Source organism: Carcharhinus amblyrhynchos, chromosome X (genome assembly GCF_965287045.1).
Source record: "Carcharhinus amblyrhynchos chromosome X, sCarAmb.v2.hapA, whole genome shotgun sequence".
Lineage (NCBI taxonomy): Eukaryota > Metazoa > Chordata > Chondrichthyes > Carcharhiniformes > Carcharhinidae > Carcharhinus > Carcharhinus amblyrhynchos.
The window spans coordinates 11,850,072-11,873,137 of record NC_137359.1 but is presented as its reverse complement, the minus strand read 5'-3'; the positions used below and the strand labels follow the sequence as shown (position 1 = coordinate 11,873,137).

Here is a 23,066-nt window from a genome sequence, read left to right as displayed (position 1 = left end):
CTTGTCTCTTCCTCACAGCATGCAACCAGACAAAGGGGAAAACAAAGCAGAAACCTCTCCATACACCTCTTTCACAACCACTGGATTTCTCGATTTGTAGCTAAGGAGGTACACGAAGCGTAGTCACTGTTGTAAGGAATGAAATGCAGCAAGATCCCACAAGCAGCAAAGGTAATCACATCACCCGGGCGATGTTGATGGAGGGATAAATATTGGCCATGACACCATAAATAACTCTCATGCCCTTCTTTGAAATAGTAGCCATAGGATCTTTTACATCCAGCCAAGAATTTAAAGTCTTACCTGAAAGTCAGGAGCTTCGACATCGCAACACTCTCAACACTGCACAGGAACGTCAGCCTTGATTTGTGATGTCGTCTCTGGAGTGGGACTTGAACTCAGAACCTTGTGACTCAGAGGCAAGAGCACAACCAACTGAGGCATACCTGATACACATACTCCTGGAGTATGACAGTTTATAGAATTAAATAGCAATGGCATATCACATCCACTTAAGAGTGAGCACCCCTATTCAGAGAGGCTTGATTGTGAGATGAGAAACCAGCACAATTGACACTACTACACTCGTTAGTGAGCTATGGTATTCATCTAAGTATTAACAATTTTTATTGATATTTCATTCCTAATTCAGTTGAATAATGTGAAACTACAAGTCATATTTAGCAGATGTAATTATTTTTGAACACAAACAATGCATGATAATTATGCAATCGTGGCAGCTAGTCCACACATTACCCCTTGATCGCATCATTAGCAGCTGCATCTTCAGCTGAAGACTCGAATTCTCCTTCCTAATTTCCTTCCCTCCTTAATACTCTTCCGATGAAGCTTTTGGTCACCTCTTTGACGGCTGCAACGTTACTGTGTAATTCTGCTCTTTGCAACGCTTTACCATGTTGAAAGTGTATTGTAAATGCAAGTTTCTGCGGCTGTAGTCTGAGGCTACTCATGTAACCATGCAAATAAAATTAAAAAAGGACATTCTAAAATGTAGTTTTAGATATAGTACACAAATCAGTGGGAAAATGCCTAATCCATTGACATCAGGTTAATGGAAGTCTTTTCTGCCATGATCTGTCTCAGTACTTTTAAGTGGGCTCAGCTAATAACCCATTGTCCAGATAATGTACTTTCAATTTGATGAGAAAACAAAAATGTATTACAATTCTTCTGAGACCACAACTTTACAATTGAGTCAGCACATAAACATTCCTCAGATGAAGATTAATTCAAGAAACCAGTTAATTACTGCTGTGTTTGCCTCTAGTGGAAGATCAGGTTTTAAAATGACCCAAAAAGTTACTGTTCTTTTCGCATTATAGTTCAATGAGCTTTTCTATACAAACATAGAGACTAAATTCATTTTTTCTACTGACCTCTCAATTTAAACAACCTTGAAATGGAGAATGTTGGCAGTCAGTATTTTATGACCTGGGTAGGACTGAAGTGGTTTAAATGACTGCTGCAATTTTCTATTGAACTCCAAACATACATTTGGAGTTTCCCTAGTAGCAGAGGTATTTGGTTATTGTCCTGGGCAGGACTGTTTCTCATCAGATACTGTTCTGACCAAGATAATACATGAAGCTGAACTAATGCCCAGGAGCCTATCCAACAGCTTCTCACATTTCAATCTCTGTGACACAAGCAGCCAGAGACTACAAATCCATGAATGGCAGACAATGCAAGATATCAATTACTCTCTCAGCCAGCACCATTGAATCAGTCTTTAAATTTTCCAATAGCTTCCTTACATTTTCAAGCCATCCAGCGTTAATGCTCAATTCTTTCCATTTTTTCATTGAAATCTTCCCCACTCTATTGGGCATGTTTATCCACCCAGTCTGCCTTTTCCTAGTTATGTTCAAATGCATCTTGTGCACGTCATTGCTTCAGCACTTCATGTTATCTATCCAGTTGATCTTTCCCATCCTCCTCCTCCAAATCCACACAGTAGAATGGCCAGGGGAACTTCATGCAGTCAATGACATTCATCCTAAGAAAGCCAAAGGCATGCTGACATTCAGCACAATTAGTCTGATTGTTCATGTAGCAAAAGGTTGTGTTGAGGATTGCAAAAGTGGATGGGGAGGCTCAGAACTACATCAGAGCTGTGGCTTGGATTTCAGGATGAAAGAGGGGCAATGTGCATAAAATTACTGAAACACTAAATGTTGTTCCACTCTATAGATACTGCCAGACCTGCTGAGTTTCTCAAGCACTGTTTTTATTTCAGATTAGAGTTTATTTTGTAGATTTTGAAAAGCAATCAGGTTGACTATATTAAGTTCTTGTCAGTGCTGAAAGACATTGGAATAAACTGGAGATTGACAATTCAGAAACATACATGGGACAAACAATAAAAAGTGGAGCCAATGGGGAGTTGGAACTGTGTGCAGTTGGAAGAGAGGTTTAACAAGGATATAGTTATCACCTGTCTTTTTCAATGTCTATGCAGAAGAAACAGGATCCAAGTGTTAAGATTGGAAGAGGTGCATGCAAATGTTAGATTTGCAGCTGATGAAGTACTCTCTCCATGCTTACATTTGCTTTTAGTACTGTACCATCAATTTCCAAATTTAGAGTTCAAGATTTAGTTTGTAGTTTTTAAACTTGAGGTATCCTTCCTCAAAATGAGATAGCAGACTTGCCCCAAAAAGCATTCCATTAACCTGAATAAGTGTAGAATTACTGTAAACTGATTTGGAAAAGTAAAAAAATTTACAATATAGCATCATCTTTAAGGGGAAGCAGGATAAACCACAACTATAAACTGGGTTAAATGCAACACAAATTATGGGAAAATTCAAAAGAATCCATCATTAAGAGGCATTTAGTAATGCTTAGGTCATTGCAGGCAGCCAGTGTCAATTTGTTAAAGGGAAGCTGAGTTTCACAAATTTAATAGATTTTTTTTAACTAAATGACTGGATAAATATGAAGTAATGCAACAGGGATATATTGTTATTAAAGCGACGGAAGACATACTGGAAAAAAAAACTGAGCAAGGATATGAAACTGTCCTCGAGGAGAATGAGAGAAGGCCAAGTGAAATTTTAAAAAGACAAAAAACTCCAGCATGGAGAGAATTTCCCACTGGTTGGTGAATTAGTGATGAAAGATAATGAATTTAAAATAGTTACCAAGAGGTTAGAAGAAATTCCTAAAAAAGAATTGACGGACTAACCACTCCAGCTGCAAACTCAATTTAAGATGAAAGCATTTCAAACACTAACTGAGCACAAATATTAGCTCTCCTTAAATTGACAAAAACCTACATTGCTTTGATTTTTTATTTAAATAACAAAATGAATAGCCAATTGGACTGAACAGAAAAAAAGCAGAAGTATCCAGCTGTGCTGCACTATTAGTGCCAGTTAGCTGTCTACAGCACCTCCAGGGCGATTGCCTGACAAATTCATGAACAAGGAAGCTTTGCTGCCTGTGATGGTCGTGTGCACTAAGAGGTAGTTACTGTACAATTTAGGTACAAATACAAATGGCAGCATTACAATGACAATTGACAACAGACAACATCTTTCAATGATAGGAACCATGTATTATCAGAACCATCCAAAACCTGCTTTACTAATAGGACGTCATTGAAGTAATGATGGGGCAAGTGACAGTGGACATAAAACAAGACAAATCAAGTGCAGGATTAATATTCAGTTATTTATTTAATCCCCACAGTGACCCAAAACAAATCATGGTATTACACTGAGCTCCTATCTCACACAAACACAAATTCATGATGGCAAGGGCTAGCACAACAAGAGTCCTTATACCAGCTTCGTATGCAAGCTGCACACTTTTTGTTGTTGTATGTAAAAAGGTTGGGGCAGCATTTTCAAATGCCAACAGAACTATCGCCATTCTTTTGTTAAGACACAATCAAAAATCAGGCAGAACCACACAATTAATTTTGTTACAATATAAATCTCATCAATTCAGCCTGCACCCGAAAGTGCATTTACAATCCTGCAAATCAGATCAAAAAAGAAAGTTTGCCCTTCCCCCTAAAAATAAAAAACTCAGTTCAGAATGCAGAGAAAATGGACGTGGACTCTGAACTGCTCTGCTGCCAATGGTTACTTGGCCTATTATTCACACAGGGTTAGATTTTTTTTTAAGTTGCCCAACCTCCTGGCAATTTCCAAATCATTCAGAACAGTCTGGGATAATTAATAATAGTTTGCAATGTATGTTTCAGTTTATCCTGAGCTGTTTCGAGTCTACTGAAAACTCTACTGGAGAAAAGACCACCCAAATTTGCAGCATTTTTTTTCCTTTATAACCATAATAGATATTTGGGGAAACTGGCAACATTTCGTAAAACAGGATACAAAAAAAAAGGCAGAAACTAACTTCTAATAATCTATACAGTTTAAAATGGTTTAATTCAGGACCCCACACCCCCACCAATCTCCAGGTCTGTCCAATCAGCCCCAAGTACCTACAATGCTGTCTCAATGAACAGCAACAGCTGACAGTTGGGTGACTGCACCAACACTTGAGGCAACCTACTGCAATGCAAACAAGTGAGGCTTGGGATCCAAGTCGACTGGGAAGAATATAAATTTTACAGATACCTTTCAAATCTTCAGTACCAATTACTTTCACCTTGGTATGCTCTCGTTTGGATAGAAAATATAAAACCATACAAATAGCACAAATTTTTTTTTTTGTTTTTATTTTTTGGAGTAGTCTGCAGTCATAAATGCGAGTCCTGTGGTCCTCCCTCAGTGTAAGAATATAGGAGCTGGTGAAAAGGTCCCACGAGCTGCACTCTAAACAGCGCTGGGGAATGGGGCTCGCTGTCAGGTACAGACAACTATGTCAAAGGTCAGGTCAGTTCTGGGGTTACAGGTTACAAGAGGTCAATCTCCAGCTTCGTTCTCCTCATTGGTGCTGCCAGTGGTGGCACTGAGTGCAGATTGGGAAGCCTGGAGATGAAAAACAGATGTATTAAAATATTCCTTTGACAAAAATATTCCATTAATCACCAAGATAAGCCTTTTGAGAAGCCTGAAGCTCACATTCTCGATCAGTAAATGAGGGGCACCAACACATCCTAGATCAGGACACGAGTTTCATTGTTGGTCGCAAAGAACGAATCCTAAATGCAATAAAACTAACTTGCTAATGACAGCATCTTGATATAAACAGAGTTCCACAGATTCAAAAGTGGCTATGGTTCATCTGAATGTTTGTTACTGAGCTAATTGGTTGGTTGATACTTTTGCAGTATGTTGTGGGATCAACGGGTAGAAAATAAAGGCCGTCTTTCTCCATCAAGGGAAGTGCGAATAGGATCAGATTTCAGCGATACACGAAAGGTACCTTTGACAGATTTGTGCTGTCTCACTGCATTTAAGAATGTAATTCTTACGTTTCTTGCATAACAAAGTAACTGCAGTTCTTCAATTCATTCAGAGATTTGCACTAGTTGGAATACTCCACAACTGGAGGTTTATAGCTCACACTTTATTTTCAATCGTGAGGCTGTAAAGGAGATGTGACATACTTCGTACATAATGGGTACTGTGTTATATCGTTAGCATTTACCAGGTGTTTGTTTCATGCTTCCAGTCAATTATAAAACAAACTTATTAATTGCTTCAGCCTGCCCAAACTGTAGTGTGTGCAGGCTCCACCTACCTGAAGGCCATGTGCAATATGACAAGACTACACTGAGCTAGTAAGCAGATTTAATGCCATCATGCCATTAAGAAAAAATAGAAATTCACATGTTTTAAAACCCCCACAAAAGAAGATTGATTAGAAAACACAAACTAGATCCAATGATAGTTTTGCTGCAGTGAGTTTTAAGGGAAAAATTGGACGAGTTGTTTCTGGACAGTTCCTCCATTGCAAAAATACATGACTTACCACCTTCTTCTTCTTCCTCCTCTTTTGGTTCCTTCGGCTAACAGAACTTTGAAGTAGGGCCTGGAAGGGGTAAAAAGGAAAATAATTTTGATGTGAACCACATGGTTAGAGAGGGAAAAAAAAGTGAAAACTACATAACTCTAACTTTGTTATGAAGGATTCTATCATCACAGAGCAAAGAGTGGTCATGCAGAAGAACAGCAAAGAAGCATTTATTAGAATAGGGAGATTCATGGTTTAATGTGTGGCCATGATGCAATAGAAGTAGATTTGACATGGTTAGACATCAAACACTTGTTCCTTAAAAGCATCTTAGAAATTAGTTGAGCTTTATGAAATAGTATTGAGACACTCCAAGACAAACAGCTTAAAGAACAAATCAAAATTCCCATGAAAGCTTTCCTCGTGTGTTTTTAAAAATATTCTTTCATGGGATCTGGGTGCATCACTGACGAGGCCAGCATTTTTATTGCCCTTAAAAAGGTGGTAGTGAGCTGCCTTGCGGAACCACTACAGTCCACGCGGTGTAGGTACACCTGTCTTGCAGTTTGAGTGTGTGGGTAATGCTGGCAGTGATGTGCTGATCATGGTTTTCTGGGAACAAGAATAAAATTAGGCTACTTTCTGTTAGAAGTGATCACAGGGACTCGAATTTTGAGAGCCTGGTATTATTGATGAACTGATCAGACTCCAATTATTCAGGGTGGTTTTGCAAAATGCTATTAACACAACAGATAACTTTTTTTTGTTTCCACATAACATTTGGCATAATTCACCAACTGCTTGAAATTCAGGGTGTTGCAAGACTCTAGAATAAACAGAAATTGCTGGAAATACTCAACAGGTCAGGCAGCATCTGTGGAGAGAGTTAGCATTTCAGAAACTAACTTTTGTTTCTCTCTGCACAGATGCCGTCCTGACCTGTTCTATTTCTAGCATTTTCTATTTTGCTTCCAGAATTAACATCCACAGAATACCAATTTTGCTTGGGTATTCCAAGAGTTCTAGTTGGAAATGGCAAAACGCCAGGTCATATCACTAGTGCAAAACTTCCTGAAATCTTTTTAAATTAAAAAAGGACCAAGACAGTGCAGCCTGCACTTAAATCTGATTATGCTCCAACAGTAAGAAACAAGAGGAAGTGCAGAACCACAGCATTAAAACTAGATGAGAAGAGCATTTATTTGATAAACGAAGGAACAATGAACCGCAGGGATCGGTGCTGGGGCCTCAACTGTTTACCATCTACATAGGATGATCTGGAGGAGGGGACTGAGTGTAGGGTAACAAAGTTTGCAGATGACACAAAGATGAGTGGGAAAGCAAATTGCGTGGAGGATGTGGAAAGTCTGCAGAGAGATTTGGATAGGCTGAGCGAGTGGGCGAGGATCTGGCAGATGGAGTATAACATTGGCAAGTGTGAGGTTATCCACTTTGGAAGGAATAGTAGTAAAATAGACTATTATTTAAATGGTGAAAAATTACAACACACTACTGTGCAGAGGGATCTGGGGGTCCTTGTGCACGAATCGCAAAAACCTCACTCAGTCTGCAGGTGATCAAGAAGGCAAATGGTATGTTGGTCTTTAATCGCGAGGGGAAATGGAATATAAAAGCAGGGAGGTCTTGCTGCAATTGTACAGGATACTGGTGAGGCCGCACCTGGAGTACTGTGTGCAATTTTGGTCCCCTTATTTGCGAAAGGATATATTGGCCTTGGAGAGAGAGTACAGAGAAGGTTCACCAGGTTGATACTGGAGATGACGGGGTTAGCTTATGAGGAGAGATTGAGTAGATTAGGCCTGTACTCGTTGGAGTTTAGAAGGCTGAGGGGTGATCTTAGAGACATAAGATAATGAAGGGACTAGATAGGGTAGAGGCAGAGAGATTCTTTCCACTTAGAAAGGAAACAAGAACTAGAGGATACAACCTCAAAATAAGGGGGAGTCAGTTTAGAACAGAGTTGAGGAGGAACTACTTCTCTCAGAGGGTAATGAATCTCTGGAATTCTCTGCCCATTGAAGTAGTGGACACTACCTCGCTGAATATATTTAAATCACAGGTAGATAGGTTTCTGATAGACAGGGGAATTAAGTGTTATGGGGAGGAAGTGGGAAAGTGGAACTGATCCACTTCAGATCAGCCATGATCTTATTGAATGGCAGGGCAGGCTTGAGGGGCTAAATGGCCTACTCCTGCTCCTATTTCTTATGTTCCTATGAACTACCCAGAGCAGAACATGTGGGTAAAAGCTCATAGGACATTTTGCAATGATTTTGCACTATTTTGAAATCAGCTTTTGATTGCAGAAGGAATGGAAAACAAGGGCCGATATTAAAAAGGCACTTGCCTTTAGTTCAGGATCCTTCACATCCAATTCAGACTTGTAGAGCTCATTTTCAAATGTCCCACTGGTGATTCTCATTGGACCATTGGGCATGAGTAACACGGTGAACTTAAACTGAGCCACATACTCTCCTGGAAAAATACAACAAATCAGGTAAAGTGCACCATTTCAAATTCAGATTGCAAGTAAAAGGTTCAATATCACAAATCAGTGAATCGGATTTAAATAGCAAGTCCCCAATATTTCATTTAACCAAAAATGTAATCTAGTCACTGGTGTTGAAGCAAAAATCATAGAATCCCTACAGAAGGAGGCCATTCAACCCATCAAGTCTGCAGTTACCACAATCCCACCCAAGCCCTATTCCGGCAACCCCATGCATTTTACCCTGCTAATCCCCCTCATGCGAACAGACAGATTAGGGCAGCCGATCAACCTAACCTGCATATCTTTGGATTATAGGAGCAAACTAGAGTACCTGGAGGAAACCCAGGCATGCGGAGAATGTGCAAACTCCACAGAGACAGTGACCAGAGGCTAGAAATGAATCTGTGACCCAGGCGCTGAGAGGCAGCAATGCTAACCATAGTGCTGTGCAAATGTGCCACTTGAAAATTAAATTGAAAAGATTTCTAAGCCAGAAGACTGTTTGTGCACGTGGGGGGGGGGGGGGGGGGGGGAGAGAGAGAGAGAGAGAGAGAGAGAGAGAGAGAGAGACACAGAATAAGATCCAACACATGAACAGTCACCCACACAAGGCATCTGAAGGTGCCCAAACACCTGTGGAATCTCAGGTGGTCAATGGTTGCAGGGAAGCAGAGGGAAAACAAAGCCGAAGATTAGCACATGTGCTAGTCTTATCAAGGTCGACACCTTATTAAGGAAAGCTTCTTTGCAGTTCACAAAAAGTTTGAAATCAAGTATATAACATGCAGCATGTTTCTGCTTGCCTGGAGTTCCACCTTTTACTATTCCACCCTCCCATCTCCCACAAAAAGGTATAAAATATTGTTGAATTATAGTTCTGAAGATGTTAGGAAACAGGTTTTATCTCATCCACATACCCATGTGAGCAAGCATCACAGGCTGATCGATTGCAGGAGCAAAATAGCCCATTTAACAGGCAGTACCTTTACTTAACAATAAGAGGTGAAATTCCACTTTAAATTTGCTCGATGGGTACACAGTTCACAGGATCTCACCTTCCTTCTCATACAGCACACTGAATGGCTGAAGTAGCTCATGCTTGGCACATTCCATAACCCCCATTTTGGCTTTTTTCTCATCTTCAAATGCCCTTTGAAAAGACAAGCCATGGTTTTACAAACATTCTAATGAACTCTCCACCATAAAGCTGACTATTTCAAGGCTCAGGAAAAAAAAGCAAGTCTGCACATTAAATCAAATCAATTTACCCCTGATTAGACGAACAGTCACATGCTACACATCAGACATACCTCAGAGTGAAGGGCATTGCATCAAACCGCCTTTCAACCTCACTAAAAAAGGCACGAGATGTTTTCATTTTTAAACCATATTGCTGCGTTGGGTCCCTCTTGTACACAGTTGTTCTCTGACCTGCATCCTTTGCCTGGAAGCATATTAAAGTGGAGGTTGTTTTATAACACACTTTGAGAGTCAAGAGAATCAACTGGACATCATTCTTTTGGGATTATTCAATATCCATTTTTCCCTTCACACTACTCCAAGCTATTTGATCAACTTCACACTGTTTTCATATCCACTTTGCAATTTCTTTTTCTTTAAACAAAGGCCATTGAGGAATTTAGATTGTTCTAAGCCGTTAGCACAATTAAACACCCCCTGCAGTCAGGAACCAGAAGTGCAAAAGACAGCAACCGGAGGAAAAGTCTCCAGGCAGCCACAGACAAAAAAATCAAATAGTACGAGGTTTGGTCTTTGCAACAATGCTTGTTACAGCTAGGTCAAGTGTTTAATTAACAAGCAGTTAGGGGCAATATCCAAATATTCAGCCACACAAGTTGCATAGAAAATGTGAACAAAATTACTCTCATTGTGGAACCTGAAAAGCCATTTCAACCTCAGGACAATGATAATGCTGCACAGTGATTAACTGGGGAGCTTGTACTCAAACAGAATTCACACACTCCTAGAATTTTGCTTTGTCAGGGAGCAGGATAATTGATGCAACTAGGCTTACTTTCCAAAAAATCTTTAATTACTCATTAGGTTCACAGAAAGAATATTTATTGCAGATTAGTATATTTTCTATACAAAAGCTTTAAATCTCATGAAACTAATTAAGTCAATTCCAGACAACCAAACTTTAAAACATAATAATGCAACATGGTGTTCAAATGCAGAAATATAATGGTTCTCCATGGATGTTTTTTAAAGCACAAAAACACACACCCAATCAATCAGTACCACAATCTACTCAATACACCAGTTATTAATTCAAGACATCACTCCACAGTGATTTATATACACATCATGACTGCTCCACATTTTACTTGATGGCGAAAAGTGACAGTACTAGTTCACACTACGACCACTCACTCACGAGCAAGGTTTGATTCACAGCATTATTCTTTCACAATCCCAACCATAGCAAACCTTTCACTTCACAAGCAAATGGAAAAATCAAATTAAGGACCAGTTATGAAACAATTCCTCACCTTGCCTTCTCCAGTACTTATTAACACATCAACAGCATAAACTTCATGAACTTCAAATGCAGTCTTTTCGTGGTCTTTCCTATACAAGAAAAGGAACGGTCAGTCAACACCACTGAATTTTCCATGTTTCAGTAGATTGCTGTGGATATCTAAATTAGGATGTCCCTCATGATTACATGGAGAGCTTGTAGCAGACTGACTAGAAATCTAACCTTCAAAATGTCAATTAATTTATTAAACTCTGTGGCACAAGCACCTGTATAACATAGCTCCATGTAGAGTCATCATAAAGAAATTTATTGTGGTGAAGAGATCATTTATTATAGCATTCCTAGGATTGTTTTCTCAATATTTTGCAAGAAGCTTTGCTTAACTGGATTCTGGCTGATAGAACTGGGTGGCCAAAAGATTGAGGAACATTTAGGAAACAGTTAACCACGATACAATTCAGCTCAAATGTTACTAATAGCAAATAAAAGTCAAGAGCAAATGCCAATCAGGTTATTGCCACAATACCAAAATGGCCCTCGGCAGTCAGCAAGCACAACCCCCATCCTGAGCCAAACCTTCACCTGTCAAAGCAGACATGGTTGACTACATCATCCTAATCCAACATCATAACTGGTATCCAGCTAGGGGGAAGTGCACTTGCCTAGTTGCATTCTCATCAATCCAGTCGTTGCTAGAGTGTCACTTGCAATAGCTTCTCTTCTGACCCCTGCAGGTTAATTCTAACATCCCCCCAGTACCTATCCTTAGACTATTTCTCATTGATATGCTGCCTCTAAATAAATGTTAGACTGCTTGGTCAACATCCAGTAAACTCTTTCTCTACAGGACCATAGATCATTGCTGTATAATGCAGCTTTGGGGACTTCATTACAGAAATGATAGAAAAATAATGGAAAAGATAAAGTGTAGGTTCACAAGGAACTCAAGTACAGGTTAGACTCCTTCCATCACTCCCGCAGAACCAAGATTAAGGGTGACCCACAGGAAGTTATAAAATGCTATCTTTGATTAATTGTTTCTAGTGGTCAGTGAGATTAGGATGAAAAGGACACAGCAAAAGGAAATTAAATGGAAAGTTAAAAACTATTTAGAAACATAGAAGATAGGAACATGAGGTGGCCATTTGACCCTTAGAGTCTGCTCCGCCATTCATCATGATCATCCAACTCAATAGCCTAATCCTGCTTTCTCCCCCAAAAAATTACATAATGATTAGTGTGAAATTATCTGCCAAAATCTACTATTCAAGTAGAACCTGCAAGTACTTTGCAGAGGAATTAAAACATTACCTGAAAGTTATTCAAAATATATGGGGAGAAACTGGAGTGGAATTAGAGTAATTCATTTAGAGAGAAGAAAGCAACAGCATGGATTTAAATGGCTGAAATGAATGCTGCAGTGTAGAAACAGCCCAAAGATTCTACATCAGGACCAATTCTGAATTACAATATATACAAGCACTCAGCCTGCAAATGTATCATTCAGGGCCATTCTCTGTCAACGAGATGTAAACCTATCTGAACAGCAATTCTCACTGTACCTAGTGAACTGCAAACAATGCAGCTCCACTCGACAACCTTTAGACAGATTTAACATTAGAAATAGGATGGGTAAACTATATGGTGCCTCATGTTTACTCCGCCACTCAACATGACTGTGCCTGATTGTCTCCCTTTATCCAACAATCCCCTGGATAGAGAATTCCAAAAGATTCAAACCCTTTGGGTGAAGAAATCAGTCCTCATGAATGGCCCCTTATCCCAAGGCTGTGCCCTGGGTCTTAGGTTCCCCAGCCGAGGGAAAACAATCTCTGCACCTGCCCTGTCAATCTCTTTCAGGATCTTGGGTTTCAATGAGATCGCCTCTCATTCTTCTAAAAACCAATTTAATCAGCTTTGCATCCCAGGAAACAATCCTGCGAAGCTTTGATGCCAAATTAAGGCAACAGGATTAAATTGACAGCACAGTGCTGTTTAAATTTAAAGAGCATTCCAACTTTTTGCTCATTCTGGCTGATCAAAAATATTAATATCTGAATTGTGACAACTATTCTAAAAATCATCACACATACTGCACTGCAGCAATTAAACCAATTAGTTTAGACACCCAGAAACACCATTCCACTACCAGAAACTATTTAGAACACCTTTTCAGACCAATTTTTTAAAAACATTTCAAATAGAAAAAAGCATTAGAAAATAGGTGCAGGAGTAGGCCATTCGGCCCCTTGAGCCTGCACCACCATTCAATATGGTCATGCACTTTCAGTATCCCATTCCCACTTTCTCTCCATACTCCCTTGATCCCCCTAGCCACAAGGGCCACATCCAGCTCCCTCGAACATATCTAATGAACTAGCCCCAACAGCTTTCTGTGGTAGAGAAGTTCACAACCTGAGTGAAGAAGTTCTTCATCTCAGTCCTGAATGACTTATCCCTTATTCTTAGGCTGTGACCCATAGTTCTGTACATCCCCAACGTTGGGAACATTCTTCCTGCATCTAACCTGTCCAATCCCACCAGGATTTTATAAGTTTCTACAAGATCCCCTCTCACTCTGAGTACAAGCCCAGTCAATCCAGTCTCTTCATGTCAGTCCTGCCATTCCAGGTCTGGTGAGCCTTCGCTGATCTCACTCAAGAGCAAGAATGTCCTTCCTCAGACTAGGAGACCAAAACTGCACACAATACTCAAGGTGTGGCCTCACCAAGGCCCTGTATAACTGCAGTAAGACTGCTAAACTCAAATCCATTAGCTTTCCTCATTGCCTGCTGTACCTGCATGCCAACCTTCAGGTGACTGTTCCATGACACCCAGGTCACGTTGCACTTGCCCTTTTCTGAAACTGCCACCAGATAACAATCTTCCTTCCTGTTTTTGCCAAAGTGAATAACCTCACGTTTATCCACATTATATTGTACTTGCCCATTCAGCCAGCCTGTCCAAGTCACTCTGCAGCTTCTTAGCATCCTCCCCACAGCACACACTGCCACCTAGCTTACTGTCGTCTGCAAATTTGGAGATGTTGCATCCAATTCATTAATGTATATTGTGACTAGTTGGGGTCCCAGCACCGAACCCTGTGATACCCCATTCGTCACTGCCTGCCACTCTGAAAAGGACCTGTTTAGTCCCAGTCTCTGCTTCCTGTCTGCCAACCAGTTCTCTATCCACATCAATATGTTGCCCTCGGTACCATGAACTTTAATTTTGCTCACTAAAGTCTTGTGTGGGACCTTGTCAAAAGCCTTTTGAAAGTCCAGATACACAACATTCCCTGGTTCACTCTTGTCCACTCTAGTGGTCACATCCTCAAACAAAATTCTGTGAAATTTGTCAAGCACGATTTCCCTTTAGTGAATCCATGCTGACTTGGACTGATCCTGTCACCGCTTTCCAAATGCTTTGTTATTGCGTCTTTAATAACTGACTCCAGCATTTTCCTCTTCACCAATATCAGGCTAATCAATCCATAATTCCTGGTTTTCTCTCTCCCTCCTTCATTAAAAAAAGTGGGGTTTATATTTGCTATTCTCCAATCCACTGGAATTCTTCCAGAGTCTATAGAATGCTGGAAAATGATCACCAATGTGTCCACTGTTTCTAGGGCCACTTCATTGAGCACTCTGGGATGCAGAGCATCAGGCCCTTGGACTTTTTGGGTTTTAATCCCAGCAATTTCTCCAACACAATATTAAGGATTTCTTTTAGTTTTTCCTTCGTGCTTTAAGTACAAACAATTAAATGACATACATACGAACATATGCACAAATTAGGAGCAAGAGGAGACCTCTCGGCCCTGCTCTGCCATTCAATATCATGACTGATCTGATACTCAGTGAAATCAAAATTTCTTTGCCTCATCTGTTTTAAATGTGTAACCCTTTATTTTTAAACAGCGACTCCAAAGAGGAAACATCCTTTCCACATTCACCCTGTCAATACCCCTCAGAATTTTAAAAGATTTCAGTCAAGTTGCCTCTTACTTTTCTAAACTCCAGGGGATTCAAGTCTAGCTTGTCCAACCTTTCCTCACAATATAACCCATCCAATCCAGGTATTAGTCTGGTACATCTGACAAACAATAGTCCAGATGTGATCTCAACAATGCCCTGTACAACTGAAGCATAAACTCCCTTCCTTACCCCTGCAGTTTCTCACTATTTAAATAATGTTTTTTGTTTTTCCTGCCAAAATAGATAATTTCACTTTCCAACATTCTACTCCCTCTGCCAGGTCTTTGCCCACTCAAGACTCTTTATAGCTTCCTTATGTTCTCTTCACAACTTACTATCCTACCCATTTTTATGTCGACAAAGTCATCAACCATAGCTCCAATCCCTTCATCCAAGTCATTAGAATAAATTGTAAAAGATTGATGCCTGAGCACTGATACCTGTGGCATACCATTTGTTACACCTTGCCAACCAGAAAAAGACACACTTATGCTGACCTAAATAAATAATGAAAACCCAAGCTATGGAACAAAGTAAACCTGCTATGAATTCTCTCTGATCAGACTTACTTTTGCTGATCTGTGGGGTTCTGAATGATCGTTTTCTCCCCATCAATAACATGCTGTTTGAGTTGATGTGATAGCATGCCTGGAAGAGAGAAAAAAATTACAGCTCAAATTCTGGTGACATCAAAATCTAACCTGCATATATTTCACATTTCAACATGCTCTCAGGACATCAGAGCTTCAATTACAATGAATTACTTTTTGAATCTCAATATCGTAGTTATGCAAGCAAGAGCCACAAGATGTTATGATCAGAAAAGAGAGAAGAATGACTAGTTAACCTAGTTTTCATGGTATTGGTTAATCGAATATCAGCCAGGACTTTGAGTGCTGCATGGTGCAATGGCAGCCATTTGGACAGACTGATTGGGCTTCAGCTTAACATTGCATCAGAAACATGCTGAGTATAATTTCACCCCACTGTCAGATTAAGCTTGAAGAATACTACCAACTGAGCTAAAAAAAAAAATGGGTTCAAGCCTCACTGCAAGATTTGAGCACATAATCTAGGCTGACCCCTGCACCGTGATGCCAAATGAATGTGAAGGGATCATTTTTCAGCTACAAGGCCCCAACTAATTGAAAAGTTCAACCTGGTTCAGGAGTAGCAGAGTTATACAGACCAGGAATGCTCCAGGTTCCATCAGATCTGATCTCAACAAGACAATGGTTGTGCACTACAAACACCTTTGCATCTCAAATCGCGCAAGGAAAGGAAACAGCCTAGGATCCTGCCCTTGACTGTTATTCAGTGAACTCTGGGAGAAATCAGCATTTGTATACAACTTCAGGTTCATTGACGAAGCCTGTTGATTAATCCCATCATGACTCAGGCCTGACCATTTACGCAAAGTACCAGAAAGAGTCCCAGCAACCATGTCCAAACAGTTGATGCCTTCTGGACTTTTGAGTCAAGAAAATTGGAGGCTTTTATGTTAATTAAAGATGGGGACTGATTGCAGGAAATGAATCTGAATGCTTTTAAATCAAGAATTTCACTGTTCCTACTTTAGCCACTTATACTCATCCAAAACTATGATTCAGCATTAACCATTATGGAATTGTTGGGTGGTTGTAGAGGGTTGTTTTTCAAACTGGAGGCCTGTGACCAAAGATGTGTCTCAAGCATCAGTGCTGGGCCCACTGTTATTTGTCATTTAATGATCTGGATGAGAATATAGGGGGCATGGTTAGTAAGTTTGCAGGTGACACCAAAATTGGTGATGTGGTGGACAGTGAGGAAAGTTTTCTCCAATTGTAGCAGGATCTTGATCAATTGGGCCAGTGGGCTGATGAGTGGCAGATGGAGTTTAATTTAGACAAATGAGGTGATGCATTTTGGTAGATTGAACCAGGGCAGGACTTAGTTAATGGGAGGGCTTTTGGGAGAGTTACAGAACAAAGATCTAGGGGTACATGTTCATAGCTCCTTGAAAGTAGAGTCACAGGTGGACAGAGTGGTGAAGGCATTCGGCATGCTTGGTTTCACTGGTCAGAACATTGAATACAGGAGTTGGGACATCTTGAAGAAGTTGTACAAGACATTGGTAAGGCCACAATTGGAATACTGTGTACAGTTCTGGTCACCTTAAAGAATATTAAATTAGAAAAAAAGGGCAGAAAAGATTTACTAGGATTCTACCAGGACTTGATGGTTTGAGTTATGAGAGGCTGGATAGACTGGGACTTTTTGCCCTGGACCGTAGGAAGCTGAGGGTGATCTTATAGAATATAATAAGGGGCATAAGATCAGCTAGATAGTCAATATCTTTTCCCAAAGGTAGGGGAGTCTAAAACTATATAGGTTTAAGGTGAGTGAGGAAAGATACAAAAGGATCCAGAGGGGCAATTTCTTTTCAGAGGGTGGTGAGTGTCTGGAATGAGCCGCCAGAGGTGGTAGTAGTAGTAGTAGTAGAGGCAGGTACAATTTTGTCTTTTAAAAGACATTTAGACAGTTACCTGGGTACGATGGGTACAGAGGGATATGGGCCAAACACAGGAAACTGGGACGAGCTTAGGGGTTAAAAAAAAAAAGGGATGCATGGACAAGTTGGGCCAAAGGGCCTGTTTCCATGCTGTAAACCTGACTATGAATTGCAAACTCAACACAACCTATCACCTGGCATGGTTAATAAGAACCAAGAGCAGGAGTTCAATACTCGAGCCTGCTCTGCCATTTAAAAAGGATGATCGATCTTATCTTGGCCTCAACTCCACTTTCATAGAACACTACAGCACAAACAGGCCCTTCGGCCCACAAGTTGTGCCGATCACATCGATACCTACCAAGCCATAGAACTATCTGTAACTCCCAATGCCATTAGATCCCACCGAGTTTGCCGCTACCACCACCGACAGCAGCCGATTCCACTCACTCACCACCCTTTGAGTGAAAAACTTACCCCTAATATCTCCTCTGTACTTGCTTTCCAGCACCTTAAATCTGTGTCCTCTTGTAGCAACCATTTCAGCCCTGGGAAATAGCCTCCGAAAATCCACCCCATCTATTCCTCTCAACATTTTATAAACCTCTATCAGGTTGCCTCTCAACCTTTGTTTCTCCAGGGAGAAGAGACCTAGCTCCCTCAACTTAAGGCATGCCTCCCAATCCAGGCAACATCCTTGTAAATCTCCTCTGCACCCTCTCAATAGCTTCCACATCCTTCCTGTAGTGAGGCGATCAGAAATGCGCACAGTACTCCAAGTGGGGTCTGACAAGGGTCTTAAGTTGCAGCATTACCTCCCGACTCCTAAACTCAATCCCTCGATTAACGAAGGCCAGTACACCATACGCCTTCTTGACCACATCCTTCACCTGTGAGGCCAATTTAAGAGTCCTACGGACCCAGACCCCAAGATCCTTCTGCTCTTCAACACAACTAAGACTCCTACCCTTGATATTGTACTCCTGCATCCATCACGTTTGTCCTGCCAAAATGGACCACTACACATTTATCTGCGTTGAAGTCCATCTACCACTTCTCCGCCCAGTCTTGCATCTTATGTCACACTGCAACTTCTGACATCCCTCCGAACTGTCCACACCACCAACCTTTGTATCGTCGGCAAACTTACTAACCCATCCCTCCACTTCCTCATCCAGGTCATTTAAAATGACAAACAGCAAGGGTCCTAGAACAGATCCCTGGGGCACTCCACTGGTGACCAACCTCCATGCAAAAAAAAACCCCATCCACAACCACTCTCTGCCTTCTGCAGGCAAGCCAGTTCTGGATCCACAAAGCCAAAGCCCCTTGGATCCCATGCCCTGTCACCTTCTCAAGAAGTCTTGCATGGGGGACCTTATCAAACGCCTTGCTGAAGTCCATGTAAGCCACATCCACCGCTCTTCCTTCGTCAAGATGTTCAGTCACATTTTCAAAGAACTCAGTTAGGCTCATAAGGCACGACCTGCCCTTGACAAAGCTGTGCTGACTATTCCTGATCATTCTAAACTTCTAAATGCTCATAAATCTTGTCCCTCAGAATCCTCTCCATCAACTTACCAACCAGAGGTCAGACTCACCGGTTAGTAACTTCCTGGGCTATCCCTGTTCCCTTTCTTGAAAATAGGAACCACATCCGCAATCCTCCAAAACCTCTCCCGTCTCCATCGCCAGGGGCTCTGCAATCACTTCCCGCACCTCCCACAGTAACCTGGGGTACATCCCATCTGGTCCCAGCGACTTATCTGTCTTGATAGAATTTAAAAGTTCCCACACATCCTCTTTCTTAACATCCACATACTCAATCTTTTCAGTCTGCCGCAAACCTGTAGTACCACCTCCCAGATCACTTTCCACCTTGAATACCGAGGCAAAGTACTCATTAAAGCACCTCTGCCATTTCTTCCAGTTCCACAGACTTTTCCCCCTTCACTTTTTATATAGGTCCTATCCCTTCTCCTCATCCTTTCACTCTTCACATATTTGTAGAACGCCTTGGGATTCTCCTTAATCTTACCCATCAAGGCCTTCTCATGACCCCTTCTGGCTCTCCTAATTTCCTTTTTAAGCTCCTTTCTACAAGCCTTATACTCCTCTAGATCCTTAACATCTCCTAGCTCTCTGAACCTTTTATACACCTTTCTTTTCTTCCTGACCAGGTTCACCACAACTTTCCAAAACCTCCTTGTCTCACCGGAACGTTGTCACGCCGAGCTCTAGTCAAACATTCCTTGAAAATCTGCCACCTTTCCTGCCCATTCTCCATAACCCTTCATTACGTAACGTCTGCTCATCTCTTCCTTATTTACTCACTGTCATGCCATCCACCGCACTAAGATAGTGAATTCTACAGCTTCACGACCCTTTGAGTGTAGTTTCTCATTTGTTTTAAATCTACTACCCCTTATCCTAAAACTGTGACCTTTTATTCTAGATTGCCCCACAAGAGGAAGCATCCGCTCTATGTAGACTTTGTCAATACCTTTTATCAATGTAATACCTCAGTTAGATCTCCTCTCATTCCTCCAAACTCTGGGTATAGGCCTAAACCGCTCAATCTCTCTTCACAAGACAAACCCCATATACATGGGATCAACCTAGTGAACCTCCTCTGAACTACCTCTAATGCCACTACGTAAAGGTGGTACAGTGGTTAGCACTGCTGCCTCACAGCATCAGGGGCCCTGGTTCAAATTTCTCGCTTGGGTCACTGTGTGCCGTTTGCACATTCTTCCTGTGTCTGTGTAAGTTTCCTTTGTGCTACCAAATAAACCTGGTGTTCTGAGACTTCTTACTAGGTTTCCTCCCACAGTTCAAAGATGTGCAGGTTAGGTGGATTGGCCATGCTAAATTGTCCCTTAGTGTCAGGGGGACTAGCTAGGGTAAACGCATGGGGTTATGGGGATAGGCCTGGGTGGGATTGTGGTCGGTGCAGACTTGATGGGCCAAATGGCCTCCTTCTGCACTGTAGGATCTATGCTACATCTATATCCTTCCTCAAATAAGGGGACTAAAACTGTACACAGTACTTCACACAGTCTTGCCAATATCTTGCATAGTTGCAGAAACACTTCCTTACTCTTATACTCCATTCTTTTAGCTATGGACACAAAAAAGTTCCATTTGCTTTCCTCAGTACCTGAATACCAGTTCCCTGCAACTCAGATCTCTGAACCAAAGCACCCCAAAGTCTCTCCATTTAGATAACAAGTTGCCTTTCTATTTTCCTGACCAAAATGGATAATCTCACACTTATTCATGTTAAACACCATCTGCCATATTTTGGCCCACTCACCTAACCTATCTACACCCATTTGTACATTTTTCCATTGCAACTTACTATCCCAACTATTAGTGTCATCTGCAAATTTGGCTATATTACCTTCTATCACCGTATCCAAGTCATTAATATTGATTGTAAATACTTGAGATCTAAGAACTGAGCCTTGCTAGTTACATCTTCCAACAAGAGACCCATTTATCCTAACTCTCTGCCTTCTGTCAGTTAGCCAGTCTTCTACCAAGCTAATAATTACCCCCAACCCCAAGTGATCTTATCTTCTGAATTAACCTTTTGTGCGGCACTTTATCAAACACCTCCCTGAAGCCCAGATATACTATATCTGCAGGATCCCCATTATCCACTTGGCTTGTCACATCATCTTCAATAAACTCTAGCAAATTAGTCAAACACGATTAGTCATAAAACCGCACTGACTCTGAAGGATTGCATTTTGACTTTTCAGATGTCCTGTTATTAGTTAATGGATTCTAAATTTCCCAACAGATGCGGTCTGTATAGTTCCCTACTTTGTCTCCCTCCCTTTTTGACCAAGAATGTTAAATTAGCATTTTTCCAATCCAATGGAATCTTTCTTCCATCTAGTGAATTTGGAGCTATTATAATCAATGGATTCACCATCTCCACTACCACTTCCTTTAATAACCTAAATCCTACGGTATCAGGCCCTGGGGATCTGTCTGCCTCCAATCCCCAAGTTTGTTGGCTATTTCCCAATTGATGACGATTGTTCCAAATTCCTCCTTTTCTACTTTTTCTGCGTTACCTGTTACTATTGGGATAGTACAAGTGTCCTCCACCATGAAAACTGAGGCTTGGTATTGATTTAGCATCTGCACCATTTTAGTGTTCCCCACTATGAACTCCCTGGTCTCATCCTCCAAGGGCCCAACATTCACTTTTTTCTTATGCTCATTAGAAGCCTTTTTGATATTGTGTGCTGGTTTGCTTTCATAAATTTACCTTTGCTCTCATTACTTTTTTAGTAACCCTTTGCTGATCTTTAAAAGTTTCCCCAACCTCTCACCAGCCTTTGCAATATGATATGCCTTAGTTTATCTATGTTTTTAAACTTCCTTGCTTAGCCACGGATGATTCCCTCCCCCTTACAATCGTTTTTCCCCCTCTGGAATATATTTTAGTTGGAAGGAATTGAATGTCTCCTCAAAAAAACTGCCACTGCTCGTCAACTGTCTTACATTTCAGCTTTCCTGCCCAGTCCATTAGAGCCAAGCATGTTCTCATAATTACCTTTGTTTAACTCCAGAATGCAAGTGTGGGACTCCAGATTCTCTCCTCCCTCAAACCGTATTTTGAATTTTATCATATAATGATCACGCGATCCTTAACTAGAGGTCATTAATTAATCCCTCCTCATTACACTATCAAGATTAAGAATAGCCTGGTCTCTGGTTGGTTCCACAACATATTGCTGCAAGAACATTCTCTAATAGAATCATTTATTCTCCCTCAAGGTTATCCTCGCCATTTTGATTAATCCAGTCTATGCATATTAAAAATTTAAAAAATGGATTGTTGCCGTACCTTTCTTACAAGCCCCCAATATTTCCTGGTTTATACTGGGCCCCACTGCAGAACTACTGTTTGGGGGCCAAATAAATTACTCCCACCAGGGACTTTCCTATTTCTTCCCAGACTGATTCCACATCTTGATCTGCAGTGCTTATATCATTTCTCACTACAGCACCGATCCCTTTCTTTGGTAGCAAAGCAACACCACCTCGTTTTCTTTTCTAACTATTCTTCCTAAATACTTTTGGATCTAGGCCTGGTCTCCTGTAACCATGTCTCAGTAATTGTCACCAAATTGTTTCTATTTGCATCGTTAACTCATTAAATTTTGTTCCAAATGCATCATGTATTCAGATACAAAACCTTCAAGTTTGCTCGATCAATTTTCCCTACTCTCGTATAATTCCTTGTTGCAAAATGACATTCACATGTTGTCCTTCCTTTCATGGAACAGCTCCCTTCTTCCTGAATACTAACGCCAATGTCCCACGAATTCAAACCCATTTCTCCCATACCAATCTTTGAGCCATCGATTTACCTCTTCAATCCTATTGTCATGGCTCAGGTAGTAATCTGGAGATCTTTTCTTTGGTTCTGCTTTTTAATTTAGCCCCAGCTGCTCATATTTCCTAAGCAGAATCTTTATCCAACCCATGTCATTGTTACCTACGTGGGCCACGACAACTGGATCTTTCTCCCACTCCAAGTTCCTCTGCAGCCCAGATGAGATATTCCGACCCTGGCACCAGGTAGACAACACAACCTACAGTACTCTCAATCCTGGTCACAAAGAATTGTCAATGCCTCTCACTATACTGTCCCCAGTTATGATA

General features: G+C 41.0%; 1 protein-coding gene across 1 annotated transcript in view; it reads right to left on the bottom strand.

The window, feature by feature from the left end:
• Nucleotides 1-3,675: 3,675 nt before the first annotated feature.
• pa2g4a (proliferation-associated 2G4, a) overlaps nt 3,676-23,066 on the bottom strand; it is a 32,221-nt gene continuing 12,830 nt past the window's right edge. The window contains exons 7-13 of the mRNA XM_080217784.1: nt 15,457-15,535; nt 10,921-10,999; nt 9,718-9,851; nt 9,463-9,557; nt 8,264-8,391; nt 5,914-5,973; nt 3,676-4,967 (exon numbers count right to left, since the gene is read on the bottom strand). Of these exons, the coding sequence (XP_080073910.1) occupies nt 4,902-4,967; nt 5,914-5,973; nt 8,264-8,391; nt 9,463-9,557; nt 9,718-9,851; nt 10,921-10,999; nt 15,457-15,535 (641 nt within the window). The 3' untranslated portion in view covers nt 3,676-4,901. The remainder of the gene's footprint in view (nt 4,968-5,913; nt 5,974-8,263; nt 8,392-9,462; nt 9,558-9,717; nt 9,852-10,920; nt 11,000-15,456; nt 15,536-23,066) is intronic.